This window comes from Scyliorhinus canicula, chromosome 1, assembly GCF_902713615.1.
Source record: "Scyliorhinus canicula chromosome 1, sScyCan1.1, whole genome shotgun sequence".
NCBI classification, from domain to species: Eukaryota; Metazoa; Chordata; class Chondrichthyes; order Carcharhiniformes; family Scyliorhinidae; genus Scyliorhinus; species Scyliorhinus canicula.
This window is the reverse complement of record NC_052146.1, coordinates 111454123-111472347: the sequence shown is the minus strand read 5'-3', so window position 1 is coordinate 111472347 and position 18225 is coordinate 111454123. Positions and strand designations below refer to the sequence as shown.

At 48.9% G+C, this 18225-nt stretch overlaps 1 protein-coding gene across 1 annotated transcript; it reads right to left on the bottom strand.

Moving 5' to 3' along the window:
• Positions 1–6911: 6911 nt before the first annotated feature.
• Positions 6912–9000, bottom strand: LOC119966259 (nuclear receptor subfamily 0 group B member 2-like). The gene is given in 3 exon segments (XM_038797657.1): positions 6912–7117; positions 7119–7318; positions 8243–9000. Coding segments are annotated over 3 exon segments (783 nt in total). The 5' UTR covers positions 8784–9000; the 3' UTR covers positions 6912–7075.
• Positions 9001–18225: the final 9225 nt, after the last annotated feature.

The following is an 18225-nucleotide window of genomic DNA, read 5'->3' as shown; positions in this document are numbered from 1 at the left end:
GAGTATACCTTGTGGGCATGTGACAAAAAGGAAAACTCCTTCGTCCTTGGCCATGCAAACTTCCATGGGTCTAGATGCGGCCAAATATTCAATCTCTGCACAGCTCCTTTTCTGTGCTGCTGCTGGTAAGATGGCAGAATGCGTTTTTAATATAGCAAGGCAATATAACTGGTTCCACCAACTAGAGGTTCATATCACATGACACCCACTTCTCCATTCTGGCTTTGACAAAGGATGTATATCCCTTTGTGTGCAACTCTGAAATTGTTAAATGTTCCAACCATAAAGACTCGAACGGAAGGTTGTAGGGTCCTTTGTTTTAGCAGATTAATAGGCTCCAGTTGGCCAAGGCTGGCTTATGAACTGCCCTATGCCAGCTTTGAAACCCTCCATCTATTTTGCCCGGGACAAATCTGTGATTATTGTGTATCGGGGTCCAGACTGAGGTTCCCTCCACCCCCCTGTGCCTTCTCCACTGACCCCAGATCTTTAATGCTGCCACCGCCACCAGGCTGGAGGAGGAGCGGGCCGGCGAGAACAGCAGAGGTGCCGTTACAAGTGCCCCTTGGCTGGTACCTTTACATGAGGCCGCCTCTAACCGCTCCCACGTCGACCCCTCCCCCAATACCCATTTCCTAATCATGGCTATGTTAGCCGCTCAATAGTAGCTGTACAATTTCGGCAGCGCCAGCCCATCCCCTCCTCCCCAACTGCGCTCTAGGTACAGTCTCTTTACTCGCGGAGTCTTATTTGCCCATACAAATCCCGAGATGACCTTGTTCACACGCTTAAAGAAGGACTTAGGGATGAAGATGGGAAGGCACTGGAAGACGAACAGAAATCTGGGGAGGACTGTCGCCTTAACGATCTGCACCTTCCCCGCTAGAGATAGCGCGAGCATGTCCCACCTTTTGAAGTCCCCCTCCATCTGCTCTACCAGCCGACATAGATTAAGCTTGTGGAGGGCATCCCACTTTCGAGCCACCTGTATCCCTACGTACCGAAAGCTCTTCTCGACCAACTTCAGCGGAAGCTCTCCCAGTTCCTTTTCCTGCCCCTTAGCTTGGATCACGAACATCTCACTTTTCTTCTCATTTAGTACCTTGAGAAATGCCAAAGTCCCTCAGAATCTGCATGACCTCCCCCATCCCCTCTAGTGGGTCAAAGATGTACAGGAGCAGATCATCCGCGTAAAGTGAGACCAGATACTCCCCCCCCCCCCCCCCCCCCCCCCCGCCCCCCCCCCCCTCCCCCGAACCAACCCCTGCCAGTTCTTTGAAGTCCACAGCGCTATAGCCAGCAGCTCTATTGCAAGGGCGAATAATAGCGGGGAGAGGGGGCACCCCTGCCTCATCCCCCGGTGGAGCCTAAAGTATTCCGACCCCACCCTGTTCGTGCACATACGGGAGCCTGCTAGAGTTGCTGGACCCAACCTATGAACCCCTCACCAAATCCAAACCTTCTTAGCGCTTCCCACAAGTACTTCCATTCCACCCGGTCAAAGGCTTTCTCCGCGTCCATTGCTGCCACCACTTGAAATGAAAATGAAAATGAAATTCGCTTATTGTCACAAGTAGGCTTCAATGAAGTTACTGTGAAAAGCCCCTAGTTGCCACATTCCGACGCCTGTCCGGGCAGGCTGGTACGGGAATCGAAACGTGCTTCTGGCCTGCTTGGTCTGCTTTAAAAGCCAGCGATTTAGCCCAGTGAGCTAGACCAGCCTCTGAGGGCATCATGATGATGTTTAGGAGCCTCCGTACATTGGAGTTCAATTGTCTGCTCTTGACGAAGCCTGTCTGATCCTCCCCTATCGCCCCAGGGACACAGTCCTCAATCCTAGCAGCTAAGATCTTGGCCAGCAGTTTGGCGTCTTCGTTCAGGAGCGATATCGGTCTATAAGATCCACACTGTAGCGGATCTTTCTCTCGCTTGAGGATGAGTAAAATCGAAGCCTGTGACATTGTTGGAGGGAGGGTCCCTCTCTCTTTGGCCTCATTAAAGGTCCTTAGTAGGAGTGGGCAGAGCAGTTCCGAAAATTTCTTGTAGAATTCTACAGACTGGCCGTCCGGCCCCGGGGCTTTGCCCGACTGCATGTTCCCTAAACCCTTTACCATCTCCTCCAGCTCTATCAGGGCCTCCAGTCCCTCCACCAGATCCTCTTCCACCTTTGGGAACCTCAGTTGGTCCATGAACTGCTTCATTCCCCCCCAACTAGCCTTTCTCCCTCTGCTCTTTCTTCTCTCTATGGGACCTGGTAGAGATCAACTCCCCTCTGATAACTGTCTTCAGGGCCTCCCACACCGTGGACGTCGCTACCCCCCCCGTATCGTTAGTTTCCAGGTAATTCTTGATGTTCCTCCTTATCCGCCCACAAACCTCGTCGTCTGCCAGCAGCCCCACATCTAACCTCCATAGTGGGGACTGACCTCTCTCCTCCCCAAGACGCAAATCCACCAAGTGTGGAGCATGATCGGAGACTGCAATGGCCGAGTATTCTGTCCCCTCACCCTGGGGATCAACGCCCTGCTCATCACAAAGAAATTCTATACGGGAGTAGACTTTGTGGGCATGGGAACAGAAAGTGAACTCTTTCTCCCTCGGTCGGGCGAATCTCCACGGGTCTGCGGCCCCCACCTGTTTCATAATCCTCTCAGTTCTTTAGCCGCCGCCGGTCGCTTCCCCCACCTGGGGTTTGACCGGTCCAGTACAGGGTCTATAACTGTGTTAAAGTCACCCCCCATAATCAGATTGTGTGAGCCTAAGGCTGGAATTTTACCCAGCGTGCGTCTCATAATTCCACATCGTCCCAGTTCAGGGCGTAAACGTTCACTCGCACCACCTGAGTCCCCTGCAGTTTCCTGCTGACCATTATGTATCTGCTCCCCCTTGCCAGCTATAATATTCCCTGCCTCAAAAGCCACCTGTTTGCTGACCAGGATTGCTACCCCTCTGGTCTTTGAATTCAGCCCCGAATGGAACACCTGGCCCATCCACCTTTTTCTCAATCTTGTTTGGTCCGCAAGTTTTAGGTGCATCTCCTGTAGCATGGCTGCGTCTGCCTTTAACCCCTTGAGGTGCGAGAACATGCGAGCCCTCTTGATAGGCCCATTGAGGCCCCACATATTAAACGTAATCAGCCTGGATGGGGGGCTGACACCCCCCTGCTGACTAGCCATTTCCCTTTTTCGGCCAGCCACAAGCCCGCATCCCCACCAGAGTAATGTCCCAGTGTGGCTGTCCTTTAGTTCGATTCCAACTTTCCTTGCTTGATGAAATTCCATGCCTCATCAGGTGTATCAAAGTAATGGTGGCGATCTTGATACGTGACCCACAGCCTCACCAGATGCAACAGCCCAAACTTCACCCCTTGGCTGTGGATGGCCGCCTTACCACGGTTGAATCCAGCGAGCTTCTTGGCCAGTTCTGCTCCCAGGTCCTGGTATATGCGGATTACGCTCTTCTCCAACCTGCTGCTCCGCTCCTTTTTAGCCCATCGCAGGACTCGTTCCTTATCTGAAAAGCGGTGGAACTTTACCACCATGGCCCTCGGTGGTTCATTCGTTTTGAGCTTCCTTGCAAGGACTCTGTGCGCCCCATCGAGGTCCAGAGGCCGAGGGAATGCTTCTGGCCCCATCAGGGACCCCAATAACGTGGTCACAAATGCGCTCACGTCCAACCCCTCCACACACTCAGGCAACCCCAGAATGTGCAGGTTCTGCCTCCTGGACCTGTTTTCAAGGTCTTCCAGCCTCTCCTGCCACCTCTTGTGTAGGGCGTTGTGTGCCTCCACCCTGACGACCAGGCCCAGTATCTTGCCTTCATTATCCGAGACTTTTGTCTCAATCTCCTTGATCACCTTCTCCTGAATTTTCTGGGTCTCAACCATTTTCTCCATTGAGGCCTTCATTGGGGTCAGCATCTCCGTTTACAGGTCAGCAAAGCAGCTTCTAAGGAACTCCTGCTATTCCCGCTACCACTGCTGATCTGATCCAAGCCGGCCGCCATTTTCTGATCCTGCACCAGTTCCTGCCACTTCTCGCTGGTCGTTTGTTTGGCCGTTCTGCTCCTAGTCCCCTCCATAAACTGCTGTGGGGAGCCTTCTAGCGCCATTTGCCCGCCGGTTTGCATCGAAAAGGGGACGTCAAAGATGCCCATTAGTCCATTAGTGGCGGGAGCTGCCGAAAACGCGACCTACCCGCACGTGGCCGCCACCGGAAGTTGCAGAGAAGGCTTTTGATTGGGTGGAGCGGGATTACCTGTGGGAGGCGCTGGGAAGATTTGGGTTTGGTGAGGGCTTTATTGGGTGAGTGCGGTTGCTCTATCAGGCGCCTGTAGCGAGCGTGCGTACGAACCGGCTGAGGTCAGGATATTTTAAATTACATCGAGGGACGAGGCAAGTTACTGTTTGCTCTGGCTATAGAGCCACAGACCATGGCGTTGAGAGCTTCGAGGAACTGGCTGGGGCTGGTTCGGGGGGGGGGGGGGGGGGGGGGGGGGGCGATGGAGCACTGGATCTCACTCTACGCGGACGATTTGCTTTTGTACATTTTGGATCCGTTGGAGGAGATGGGGGAGGTTATGCAGATCTTGGGGGAATTTGGCAGTTTTACGGGGTATAAATTGAACATGGGAAAAAGCGAGATGTTTGCGATCCAGGCAAGAGGGCAGGAGGAGAGACTGGGAGAGCTGCCGCTTAGAATGGTAGGGAAGAGCTTTCGCTATCTGGGAATCAACGTGGCTCGGAAATGGGAGGCACTGCATAAGCTTAATCTATTCCGGTTGGTAGAGCAAATTGAAGGGGACTTTAAGAGATGGGACGTGCCCCTGTTATCACTGGCGGGGAGGGTACAGACCGTGAAAATGATGGTCCTCCCCAGATTTCTGTTTGTCTTTCAGTGTTCCCCCATCTTCATCCCTGAGGCCTTTTTCAAACGGGTAAACAAGATCATTTCGGGCTTTGTATGGGCGAATAAAACCCCGCGGGTGAAGAGTGTAGTCGGCGGGAGGGTAAGTTGGCGCTGCCGAACTTCTGCAATTACTACTGGGCGGCTAATATAGCTTTGATTAGGAAGTGGGTAATGAGGGAGGGGTCGGTGTGGGAGCGGATGGAGGCGGCGTCATGTAAAGACACCAGTTTGGGAGCATTGGTAACGGCACCTCTGCCATTCTCGCCAGCCCGATACTCCACAAGTCCGGTGGTAGTGGCGGCTCTGAGGATCTGGGGGCAATGGAGGAGGTATAAGAAGGTGGAGGGTGCGTTGGTCTGGACCCCAATTTGTAACAACCACAGGTTTGTACTGGGCAGGCTGAATGGCGGGTTCCAGAGCTGGCAGAGGGCAGAAATTAGAAGGATGGGGGATCTGTTTATAGATGGGAGCTTTCTATAGGGATCAGCATCTATAGGTGCTGGAGGATAAATTTAAACTGCCGCCAGGGAATGGTTTTAGGAATTTGCAAGTTCGAGACTTCCTGAGGAAACAGGTGTTGGCCTTTCCGCTGCTGTCACCATGGGGGATACAGGATAGAGTAGCGTCAGGTACCTGGGTGGGGGAGGGGAAGGTGTCGGATATCAACCAGGAGCTGTTGGAGGCAGAGGAAACCCCAGTGGAGGAGCTTAAGGGCAAGTGGGAGGACGATCTAGGAGAAGAGTTAGAGGCGGGTCTATGGGCGGACGCCCTAAGCAGGGTCAAATCCTCCTCATCGTGTGCCAGGCTTAGCCTAATACAATTTAAGGTGGTCCACCGGGCACATATGACAGCGGCGAGGATGAGCAATTATTTCAGGGTAGAAGACAGATGTGCGAGGTGCGCGGGAACCCTAGCAAACCATGTCCACATGCTCTGGGCATGCCCGAAGCTTGGAGGGTTTTGGCAGGGTTTTGCTGAGTCAATGTCCACGGTGCTAGAAACACGGGTGGTGCAGAGTCCAGAGGTAGCGATCTTTGGAGTGTCGAGAAGATAAAGTTCACCTTTAGAGGGTCAATGTTGGGGTTCTCTCGGAGGTGGCAGCCATTCGTCGACTTTCTCGGGGAAAATAAAAATGTCGGCAGAAGCAGCAATCCGAAGGGGGCGGGCGGGTGGGGGGGGGGGGGGGGGGGGTGCGGGCGTTAGGTGTTAGATGGTTGAGGTGTGTGAAGATTGGGTCGGGTGGGGAAATGTTTATTTTACCATGTTAATGTTTTTGTTATTGTTATAAAAATTTTGCAAATACCTTAATAAAAATGTATTTTTAAAAAGTGAGACACATTTTCAGACAGCACAGAAGTAGAAGCAACACATGTTTGGATATTGGAATGAGGGGTTCATACTTTGAAACCTCTGAAAAAAAGGACATATTTAATTCCTGACACGTGATAGAACAGGTTCCAGGGGCCTACTTATACTGCTGTGTACCCCGTATCCCACAGACACCTATTCATGGCGGGATTGGACCCTAATGGCACAAGATGTGAATCAGCAGTGACTGGCCATTGCCTGAATTAAATGTCTGCTCTTAAACCTGAGGATTTCTGTGAATTAAAAATCAAAGTCCTGACATATAAAGCTGTCTTTAATAAAATGACCAGTCTTTCAAAAGAAGCAAAATAATTTTATTCAAGGTAAAAAAATAATAATTTAATACAAAAATGTATGCCGAGAGAGAGAGGACATAGAACATAGAACATAGAACAGTACAGCACAGAACAGGCCCTTCAGCCCTCGATGTTGTACCGAGCAATGATCACCCTACTTAAACCCACGTAACCCGTATCCCAACAATACCCCCATTAACCTTACACTACGGGCAATTTAGCATGGCCAATCCACCTAACCTGCACATCTTTGGACTGTGGGAGGAAACCGGAGCACCCGGAGGAAACCCACGCACACACGGGGAGGACGTGCAGACTCCACACAGACAGTGACCCAGCCGGGAATCGACCCTGGGACCCTGGAGCTGTGAAGCATTGATGCTAACCACCATGCTACCGTGAGGCCCCAAAGCGAGGAGCGAGCTGTGTGTGGGTTGCGAGTGACAAATGAATGGGACGGGTGACTTTGGTTGGGCAGCGAGTAGGTCGGTGGGCGAGGTGCCCTCACTGGGTGTAAAGCATGTCCAGCAGTAGCTCCTCCATGCTTTCCTGTTCCGATCACCGGCCTGAAGAAGAGCTCAGTGATGAGGCTGGTGCTGATGGTTTTCAAGGCGGAGACGGTGAGGAGAATCCGGGCAAAGCGGCTGCTTTCCCTGGGAGGCAGAGGCACCAGCAGCTGGTGCAGCGCGCGCTGCGCTTCCCGCTGGAGGCCCTCAATGTAGGCGGGCGCTCCGAGTCCAGGCAGGTCTGCAAAAAGACGAGAGAGTACCACTCAGTCCAGACTCAAAACGCAAGCAGAGGACAAGACACATACACGGCAGAAAGTGAGGAAGCAGCAGCCTTGCTGCATGTCCGGCAGCAGCTGTCAGTGCGGAGCCTACTTCACAACTCGAAGCTGCCTGGATTCACTTTGTGTTTCCAGCATGTTTTGTATCGAGAGCTATTTTCTGCATGCCACTCCTTTGATCGTGACCACCACAGCCACCTCAATCCCCGGCTGGATCACACAAATAAACACAGAAAATGCTGCAAAACCTCATCAGGGCTTTGCAGTATTCTGTTTATAGTCACACAATTCAGTTTTGTTTTTATCCGGTGGATTTGGCGGGTTCTGTCTGTCATGCTGAGCACAGGGCAGCCAGACCTCAAGTACTGGAAATTTCTTGAAAGGATCAGGGAATCTCCTTTGGGAGATTCCGAAGTGGATAAATATAATCACACCATCCATTCATGCGAAAGTCGAGCGTATGGTCTGATTGAGGAGCTCCCTCCCAGATTTGAAAAATGGAAATCGCTTATTGTCACGAGTAGGCTGCAAATGAAGTTACTGTGAAAAGCCCCTAGTCGCCACATTCCGGCACCTGTTCGGGGAGGCTGGCACGGGAATTGAACCCCAGCTGCTGACCTTGGTCTGCTTTACAAACCAGCTCTTTAGCCCACTGTGCTAAACCAGCCCCTCAGCCTCAGACTCCTGGATTTCAGACTGCTGGCTGGTGCTCAAATTGCTAACAACATGTTACTGAGTTGGTAGAATTATTGCCAGGGTCTCTGGTGTAAGGGGTCATTGTGGTGGACTCTGTGTAAAGGGCGCATCATTACAATTCCCTTACTCCATTACACACACTGGATAGAAGAGAGAGAGGATAGAAGAGAGAGAGGCTGTTTAGTTACCGGGGTTGAAGAGGACTGCTCCTTTCAGGTACGCGTACTCCTTGGAGTTTAGGCGTAGTCCCCAGAATTTGTTCAGGCACATTTTTATTCTCTGTACGCCAGCAAGTGTGGGCTGCCTCCTCTCCTCTTCCCGTGTCTTGATCAGGCCCGGCCCATTCAGCAGGATTCTCCTCAGCATGCTGTAGCCCGGGGTCTCTATCACCTCGAAGCTCACTCTCTCCTGAGCTAAGCCCAACAGAAACAGCGGGAGCCAGCAGCTCTCCAACAGCAGCAGCTGGTCTGCCCTGGGGAGATGGTGGAAGGAGGGGAGGTTCCTGATAAAACGGACTGTCTTTACCAACACATCAGACACCGCCTGACACGTAACCTGCGGAGTCTTTAAGCGTACCGTCCGCCTGGCTTCACTGGAGCAGCTATGATGTGAGGACTCGCCGCAGTCCTTGAGGTCTCCCTGCTGGCTCAGGATGGTGTATAAAATCGCACTCTGTCTCTTCCCGGTAGCACAGTGACATTTATCGAGCAGAACATCTACACAAGCCATAGCCGCCCTCAGTGCCAAACTAGAGAATCACTCTGAATTTAGCACGCTGGTTGTACTGCAGTGAGCAGCTCTACTTGGTTTTAAAGTGCTAATTTTAACGAGAGACCAAAATCCCTAACTCCCAACACGTCAAACAATTGCTTTTGGAGCTGTGCTGTGCGGGAGTTGATTGAGAGTGGATCAGATAATCTTGCCTCCAGCTCGCAGGGTAGCACAGGCTTCCACAGGCACCAACTGAGCTGCTTCCTCCTAAATACTACTTATATTCCGTTTCATTCAGTGACTAGGAGTGACCTTGACCTTAAAGAACAGGCAGCTTTCATTGAAAAACAAGCCTACACTAACTAATTGGCCAAGTGGCTTGTCTCTATGGTGCAGGTCAGCAACCGATAATTTTTTTTTCAATGAAACAGCAGGTCAGACAAATGGAAGTGGCTTATCACTATTACCTGATGTCATGTATACAGACTTTAAACCCAATGCACCAAGGTTACAAGAGGCCATTAACAGAGCAGCAATCAGGCACACTCAGTTACAAAACGTGATATCGGGATTTCGAATGAGATAAGCAATGTTATTGTTTGTAGCCTTGAAGGAAAGGAGCTCAAACAATTCTAGCCGATCGCTGCATTGTTAATAAAACAACAACTGCTCTCAATAAATTTTTCAATCTGTTGTAAATTTCAAACGAGCTCATGAGGAGCGCCAATAAATTCAGTGTTGAGTAAATGCACTGCCAATGATTGTACTGAGCGCACGGTCCGGAAGGTTCTGGGGCTCAAGCTCACCCCATGTTTTTAATTCATCTCCAATGTGGCACTTGCTGCGGCAAAGCAGCCAACGTCAGCATTGCTCTGCTGGAGTAGAGACAAACTGGATTTCCACTTTTGATCACTTTCTAGGCAGGTAGATAGGTTTTTGTTAGATTACAGTATCAAGGAATATGGGGCAAAGGCGGTGTTGGTGTTGAGGTACAGATTATCCATGATCTAATTAAATGGCAAAATAGATTTGAGGAGTTGAATGGCCTCCTCTATTGCTAGCTCCAATCTCCACTGGAAAATGCTGATTGACCCCAAACTCATAGAGATGAATAACTGTTACCACAATTAGAATCTAGTTTTTAAAATGCAACTGTGCAAGTGAAGCGAGCCACGTAGGACAACTGGTTATCTAATTATCTGGAGAACATAGTGACATACGAACATATGAACATACAAATTTGGAGCAGGAGTAGGCTACTTGGCGCCTGGAGCCTGCTCCGCCATTCTGTAAAATCATAGAATCCTTGCAGGTCAACCCATCGAGTCTGCACTGACCTTCCAAGAGAGCAGGCCAACCCAGACCCATTTCCCAGTCCTATCCCCACAACTCCACCTAACCATTGGACACTAAGGGGCAATTTAGCATGACCAATCCACCTAACCTGCACACCTTTGGAGTGTGGGAGGAAACCAGAGCATCCGAAGGAAACCCACACAGACCCCGGGGAGAACTTGCAAACTCCATACAGTCAACCAAGGTTGGAATTGAACCAGAGTCCCTGGTGCTGTGAGGTAGCAATACTAACTACTGTACCACCAGGAGGTTACAATCAGATCATGGCTGATCTGATTGTAACCTCAACCTCACATTCCTGCCTAGCCTCTATAACCTTTCACCTATTGTTAATTACAAATCTATCTAGTTCCATCTTCATCTGCTTTCATTGCCTTTGAGGAAAAGTTCCAGAGATTTCACAACCCTCAGAGAGATAAAAATTCTCCCCATCTCTGTCTTCACCCATATTACTCTGCACCTCAGAGCTCGGCTCTCTCTCACCATTTAGATGAGCTTCTTTTTTTATTTTTCCTATCAAAATGGATAATTTCACATCTGCCACATTGTACGCCATTTGCCAGATTTTTGCCCCCTCCAGACCACATCAAAATAGAAATCAGGATGTACCAAAACACTTCCCTGTTGTAGGGCTCAATTCAGCCAAATGGGTGAACACATTTATCCGCATATATCCCAGCACTCGCAGTGCCGAGAAACATGGCTATACAACGCAACTCGTTGTATTAATAAGAACCCACATTGGGGAATGTGCGGCCTACAGCGCTAAGGACCCAGGTTCGATTCCTGACCCCAGGTCACTGTGTGGAGCTTGCACAATCTCCCCGTGTCTGCGTGGGTCTCACCCCCACAACCCAAAGATGTGCAGGTTAGGTAGATTGGTCATAGCAAAGTGCCCCTTAATTGGAAAAAGGACTGGGTACTCTAAATTTATTTTAGAAAAAGAAATCTAGCGCCCGGAAATATATAGTTAACTAACTTATTTAATTTAGGACACATTTATTTTAAATTAATATATGAATTAGTTCTGGAAATGGCAGTTGGAGGGGTAAATTGCTTTACTTGTGAGATGTGGGAGGTCTGTGAAGCTTCCAGCATTCCGGACAACTACATCTGCAGGAAATGCACACAATTGCAGCTCCTCACAGACCGTATAGATTGGTAGGAGCAGCAGTTGAATGCACTGAGGAGCATGCAGGTGGTGGAAAGCATCATAGACAGAGGTTTTAGAGATGTGGTTTCACCCAAGGTGCAGAAAGATAGATGGGTGACTGCAAGAAGGGGCAAGCAGTCAGTGCAGGAATCTCCTGTGGCTGTCCCCCTCTCTTACAAGTATACTGTTTTGGATACTGTTGGGGGGATGGTCTATTTGGGGAAAACAACAGTAGCAGCCAGAGCCGTGGCACCACAACTGGCTTTGTTGTTGAGCAGAGAGGGACAAAGCATAGAAGAGCAATAGTTATAAGGGACTCCAGATGGTATGTTGCCTTCCTAGTGCCAGGGTCCAGGATGTCTCTGAATGGGCAGAAAGCATTCTGAAGGGGGAGGGTGAATAGCCAGAGGATGTGGTACATATTGGTACTAATGACATAGGTAGGAAGAATGATGAGGTCCTGCTTCAGGAGTTCAGGGAGTTAAATAGAAAGTTAAAAACAGGACCTCTAGAGTTGTAATCTCGAGATTACTCCCTATGCCACATGCCAGTGAGGCTAGAAGTAGGAAGATAGTACAGCTAAACATGCGGCTAAACAGCTGGTGTAGGAGGGAGGGTTTCGGATATCTGACCATTAGGATCTCTTCCGGGGCAGGTGGGATCTGGACAAGAAGGATGGGTTGCATCTAAACTGGAGAGGCATAAATATCCTGGCCGCGAGTATTACACGGGAGGGCTTAAACTCAGTTCCAACTGAGTTTGGCAGGGGGATGGGAACCGGAGCAAAAGGTCAGAAGGTAAAATAACTGAGGGGGAACTAGAGAATAGGGACAGTAAGACTCAGAGGAAGAGCAGGCTGGGAGATGTTGCTGTACACAGCAGGACTGGTGGTCTGAAGTGTATTTGTTTCAATGCGAGAAATATAACAGTTAAGGCAGTTGAACTTGGAGCTTGGATTAATACTTGGAACTATGATGTTGTTGCTATTATAGGGACCTGGCTGAGGGTGGGACAGGATTGGCAGCTAAACAATGTTTCAGGCAGAATAGAGGGGGATGTAAAAAGGAGGGGGAGTTGCTCTGCTGGTTAAGGAGAATATCACAGTTTCGGGAACCTTGGATAACAAGGGATATTGTGAGCCTAGGCAAAAAGAAAAAGGAAGCATTTGTAAGGGCAAGAAGGCAGGGAACAGATGAAACCCGTGAGGAATATAAGGAAAGTAGGAAGGAACTTAAACAAGAAGTCAGGAGGGCTAAAAGGGGTCTCAAAAAGTCATTAGCATGCAGGGTTAAGGAAAATCTCAAGGCTTTTTATACATATATAAAGAACAAGAGGGTAGCCAGGGAAAGTACTGCAGGAGGACACCTCAGAGGACTCATGCAGCAATTTGTGTACAGTTTAGGAATAGGAAAGGTGCAGTCACAATGTTGGACATTTACTACAGGCCTCCCAACAGCCAGCGGGACATGGAGGAGCAGATATCTAGGCAGATTTTGGAATGGTGCAAAAGCAACAGGGTTGTTTGGGTGGGTGATTTTTTAATTTCCCCAAATTGACTAAGACTCACTTAGTGCTAGGAGCTTGGATGGGGCAGAGTTTGTAAGGAGCATCCAGGAGGGCTTCTTAAAACAATATGTAAGTAGTTCAACTAGGGAAGGGGCCATACTGGACCTGGTATTGGGGAATTAGCCTGGCCAGGTAATCGAAGCTTCAGTAGGGGAGCATTTTGGGAACATGATCATAATTCAATAAGCTTTAAGGTACTGTTGGATAAAGATAAAAGTAGTCCTCGGATGAAGGTGCTAAATTGGGGGAAGACTAATTATAAAATATTCACATGAACTGAAGAATCTAGATTGTGGGCGGATATTAGAGGGTAAAACAACATCTGGTATGTGGGAGGCTTTAAATGTCAGATGATAGGAATTCAGGACCGGCATGTTCCTGTGAGGAAGAAAGATAAATATGGCAAGTTTCGGGAACGTTGGATAACAAGGGATATTGTGAGCCTAGTCAAAAAGAAAAAGGAGGCATTTGTAAGGGCAAGAAGGCAGGGAACAGATGAAACCCGTGAGGAATATAAGGAAAGTAGGAAGGAACTTAAACAAGAAGTCAGGAGGGCTAAAAGGGGTCTCAAAAAGTCATTAGCATGCAGGGTTAAGGAAAATCTCAAGGCTTTTATACATATATAAAGAACAAGAGGGTAGCCAGGGAAAGGGTGGCCCACTCAAGGACAGGAGAAAGATCTATGCATGAAGCCAGAGGAAATGGGCGAGGTACTGAATGAATACTTTGTATCAGTATTCACCAAAGAGAAGGACTTGGTGGACGATGAGTCTGGGGAAGGATGTGTAGATAGTATGGGTCACATTGAGATCACAAAGGAGGTGTTGGGCGTCTTGAAAATATTAAGGTAGCTAAGTTCCCAGGGCCTGATGGGATCTACCCCGGAATACTCAGCGAGGCAAGGGAGGACATTTCTGGGGCCTTGACAGAAATCTTTGTATCCTCTCTGGCTACATGTGAGGTCCCAGAATAGCTAATGTTGTTCCTTTGTTTAAGAAGGGTAGCAAGGATAATCCAGGAAATTATAGGCCGGTGAGCTTTACATCAGTGGTAGGGAAATTATTGGAAAGGATTCTTCGAGACAGGATTTACTCCCATTTGGAAGCAAGTGGACATATTAGCAAGAAGCGCATGGTTTTGTGAAGGGGAGGTCATGTCTCACTAACTTGATCGAGTTTTTGAGGCAGTAACAAAGATAATTGATGAAGGTAGGGCAGTGGATATTGTCCACATAGACTTCAGTAAGGCCTTTGACAAGGTCCCTCATGTCAGACTGGTACAGAAGGTGAAGTCACACGGAATCAGATATGAGCTGGCAAGGTGGATACAGAACTGGCTAGGTCATAGAAGACAGAGGATAACAGTGGAAGGGCGCTTTTCTGATTGGAGGGCTGTGACTAGTGGTGTTCCACAGGGATCAGTGCTGGGACCTTTGCTGTTTGTAGTATATATAAATGATTTGGAGGAAAATGTAACTGGTCTGATTAATAAGTTTGCGGATGACACAAAGGTTGGTGGAATTGCAGATAGCAATGAGGACTGTCAGAGAATACAGCAAGATATAGATCGGTTAGAGACTTGGGCGGAGAGAAGATGGCAGATGGAATTTAATCCGGATAAATGTGAGGTAATGCAATTTGGAAGGTCTAATACAGGTGGGAAATATATGGTAAATGGCAGAATCCTTAAGAGTATAGGCAGGCAGAGGGATCTGAGTGTACGGGTTAACAGGACCCTGAAAGTGGCAATGCAGGTGGAGAAGGTAGTCAAGAAGGCATAAGGCATGCTTGCCTTCATTGGCCGGGGTATTGAGTATGAAAATTGGCAAGTCATGCTGCAGCTGTATAGAACCTTGTACGATGGTTTCAAGATGCCCTCGATGTGGCCAGAGAGGTTCTCACACAGGGTCCCATTGCCTGAAACGATAGGACAGCCTGGTGTGTTGGCCTTGTGTATTTTCGGAAGGCAGTAGAGATCTCCAATGCGGGGATTACGTGGGATGAGAGCACGTAGGGTGCTCTGAAGGCCTGGATCCAAGGTCCTGATCAGTCTGTTGAGTTGGCGGATGTGTTCCTTGGTTGGATCTGCGGGTAACTGTAGTGTTCCTGGTTGTTGAGTTGTCGGTATACTTCTTTGCAGTAGTCCGTTCTATTCAGTATGACGGTGGCCTCTCCTTTGTCTGCTGGTTTGATGACGATGTTGCGGTTGGTTTTGAGAGGGCGGATGGCGTTGCGTTGTACTTGGGTGACGTTCTGGGCTGCCATCAAACTGATCAGGACCTTGGATCCAGGCACATCGAGGGCATCTTGAAACCCATCGTACAAGGTACACCCAGCTTCTGTCGCGACACGACGGACTTCCTACAGAAACTCAGCACCCATGGACCAGTTGAACCAGGAACATTCCTCATCACAATGGATGTCTCGGCACTCTACACCAGCATCCCCCATGACGACGGCATTGCTGCAACAGCCTCAGTCCTCAACACTGACAACTGCCAATCTCCAGACGCAATTCTGCAACTCATCCACTTCATTCTAGATCACAACGTCTTCACCTTCGACAACAAATTCTTCATCCAGATGCATGGAACAGCCATGGGGACCAAATTTGCACCTCAATATGCCAACATCTTCATGCACAAGTTTGAACAAGACTTCCTCGCCACACAGGACCTGCAACCGATGTTATACACCAGATACATCGATGACATTTTTTTCCTTTGGATCCACAGCGAAGAATCACTGAAACGACTACACGATGAGATCAATAAATTCTATCCCACCATCAGACTCACCATGGACTATTCTCCAAATTCTGTTGCATTCTTGGACACACTCATCTCCATCAAGGACGGTCACCTTAGCACTTCGCTTTACCGCAAGCCCACAGACAACCTCACGATGCTCCACTTCTCCAGCTTTCACCCGAAACACATGAAAGAAGCCATCCCCAATGGACAAGTCCTCCGTATACACAGGATCTGCTCAGACGAGGAGGAGCGTAACAGACACCTACAGATGCTGAAAGATGCCCTCGTACGAACGGGATATGGCGCTCGACTCATCGATCGACAGTTCCAACGTGCCACAGCAAAAAACCGCACCGACCTCCTCAGAAGACAAACACGGGACCCACTGACAGAGTACCCTTCGTCGTCCAGTACTTTCCTGGGCGGAGAAACTACAACATCTTCTTCGCAGCCTTCAACACATCATCAATGAAGAGGAACATCTTGCCAAGGTCATCCCCACACCCCCACTACTGGGCCTTCAAACAACCGCGCAACCTCAAACAACCATTGTTTTGCAGCAAATTATCCAGCCTTCAGAACAGCGACCACGACACCACACAACCCTGCCAGGGCAATCTCTGCAAGACATGCCAGATCATCGACATGGATACCACCATTACACGTGGTGACACCACCCACCAGGTACGCGGCACATACTCGTGCGACTCGACCAATGTAGTCTACCTTATACGCTGCAGGAAAGGATGTCCCGAAGCGTGGTACATTGGCGAGACCATGCAGACACTGCGACAACGAATGAACTGGCATCGTGCGACAATCACCAGGCAGGAATGTTCCCTTCCAGTCGGCGAACACTTCAGCAGTCAAGGGCATTCAGCCTCTGATCTCCGGGTAAGCGTTCTCCAAGGCGGTCTTCAGGACACGCGACAACGCAGAATTGCCGAGCAAAAAACTTATAGCTAAGTTCCGCACGCATGAGTGCGGCCTCAACAGGGATCTTGGATTCATGTCGCATTACATCCACCCCGAACCATCAGGCCTGGACTTGCAAAATCCTACCAACTGTCCTGGCTTGAGACAATTCACACCTCTTTAACCTGTGATTATCCCTCTCCCTGGATCTGTAATGATTTGATTACCTGCAAATGCTCGCATTCTAAGCATTGTCCAGCATCTCTGACTTTGTCTATATAAATGTTTCTGGAACATACCTCGCCATTCACCTGAGGAAGGAGCTGCGCTCCGAAAGCTCGTGTTTGAAACAAACCTGTTGGTGTTGTAAGACTTCTTTTTTTTTTTTTTTTTTTTAATTTAGATTAGCCAATTATTTTTTCCAATTAAGGGGCAATTTAGCGTGGCCAATCCACCTACTTTGCACATTTTTGGGTTGTGGGGGCGAAACCCACGCAGACACGGGGAGAACGTGCAAACTCCACACGGACAGTGACCCAGAGCCGGGATCGAACCTGGGACCTCAGCGCCGTGAGGCGATTGTGCTAACCACTAGGCCACCGTGCTGCCCTAGGTGTTGTAAGACTTCTTACTGTGCTCACCCCAGTCCAACGCCGGCATCTCCACATCGAGGCTTATAGATGCATCTAGTTATGTCTAATGAGCCAGTTCTATGTATCGAGCCAGTTATAATGTTGTCTCCTATCCCCCTCTGTAGTCATATATGCCGTTTTTTTTTCCTTGCTTACTGTGATGTATTTATTTTGTAATTTTGTTGCGTTGCTTGCAAAAATGTAAAACCTTAATAAACATAGTTTTAAAAGAAACCTGCTCAAAATCTTCCTTGTTGACCAAGCTTTTGGTCACCTCACCTAATATCTCCTTATGTGACTTGGTATCATATTTTGATTTGTAAAAAATATGTATTTTATGAAAGATTTAATAATTTAAAAAAATATAAATTTAGAGTACCCAATTCATTTTTTTTCCAATTAGGTGCAATTTAGCGTGGCCAATCCATCTACCCTGCACATCTTTGGGTTGTGGGGGCAAAACCCACACAAACACGGGGAGAATGTGCAAACTCTGCATGGACAGTGACCCAGAGCCAGGATTGAACCTGGGACCTCGACGCCGTGAGGCAGCAATGCTACCCACTGCACCACCGTGCTGCCCTAAAGATTTAATAATTAACACACATGATCTAAACTACAATACAACTCTGAAAATGGTTCAAACATGGTACATTTGTCGTGCTAATAACACAAAAGATCAGAGAAAAACAAAAACAAACAACAACAGCTACAGCCAACCCCCCATAACGCCCCTAGTTCCACAACCAAAATCTGCCTCCTCAATCTGCCTCCCCCCCCACCCCCCACATCTGATGGTAATTAACTCTTTGAAGTGTGAGATAAATGGCTGCCACCTCAGGTAAAATCCCTCAGCCGATTCCCTAATGGTGTACTTGACCTTTTCCAGGCTTAAAAAGTTCATAAGGTCACCCAACCAGGCTGAGGCACTAAGCGGAGCGGAAGCTCTCCATCCCAACAGAACATGCCTTCAGGCTATCAGTGAAGCAAAGGCGAGAGCATCTGCTTTCAGCCTCAGCGAGTCAGATACCTTGAAAATGGCCACCGAAGGACTAGGCTCCAGATCGATGTTAAGAACCACTGACA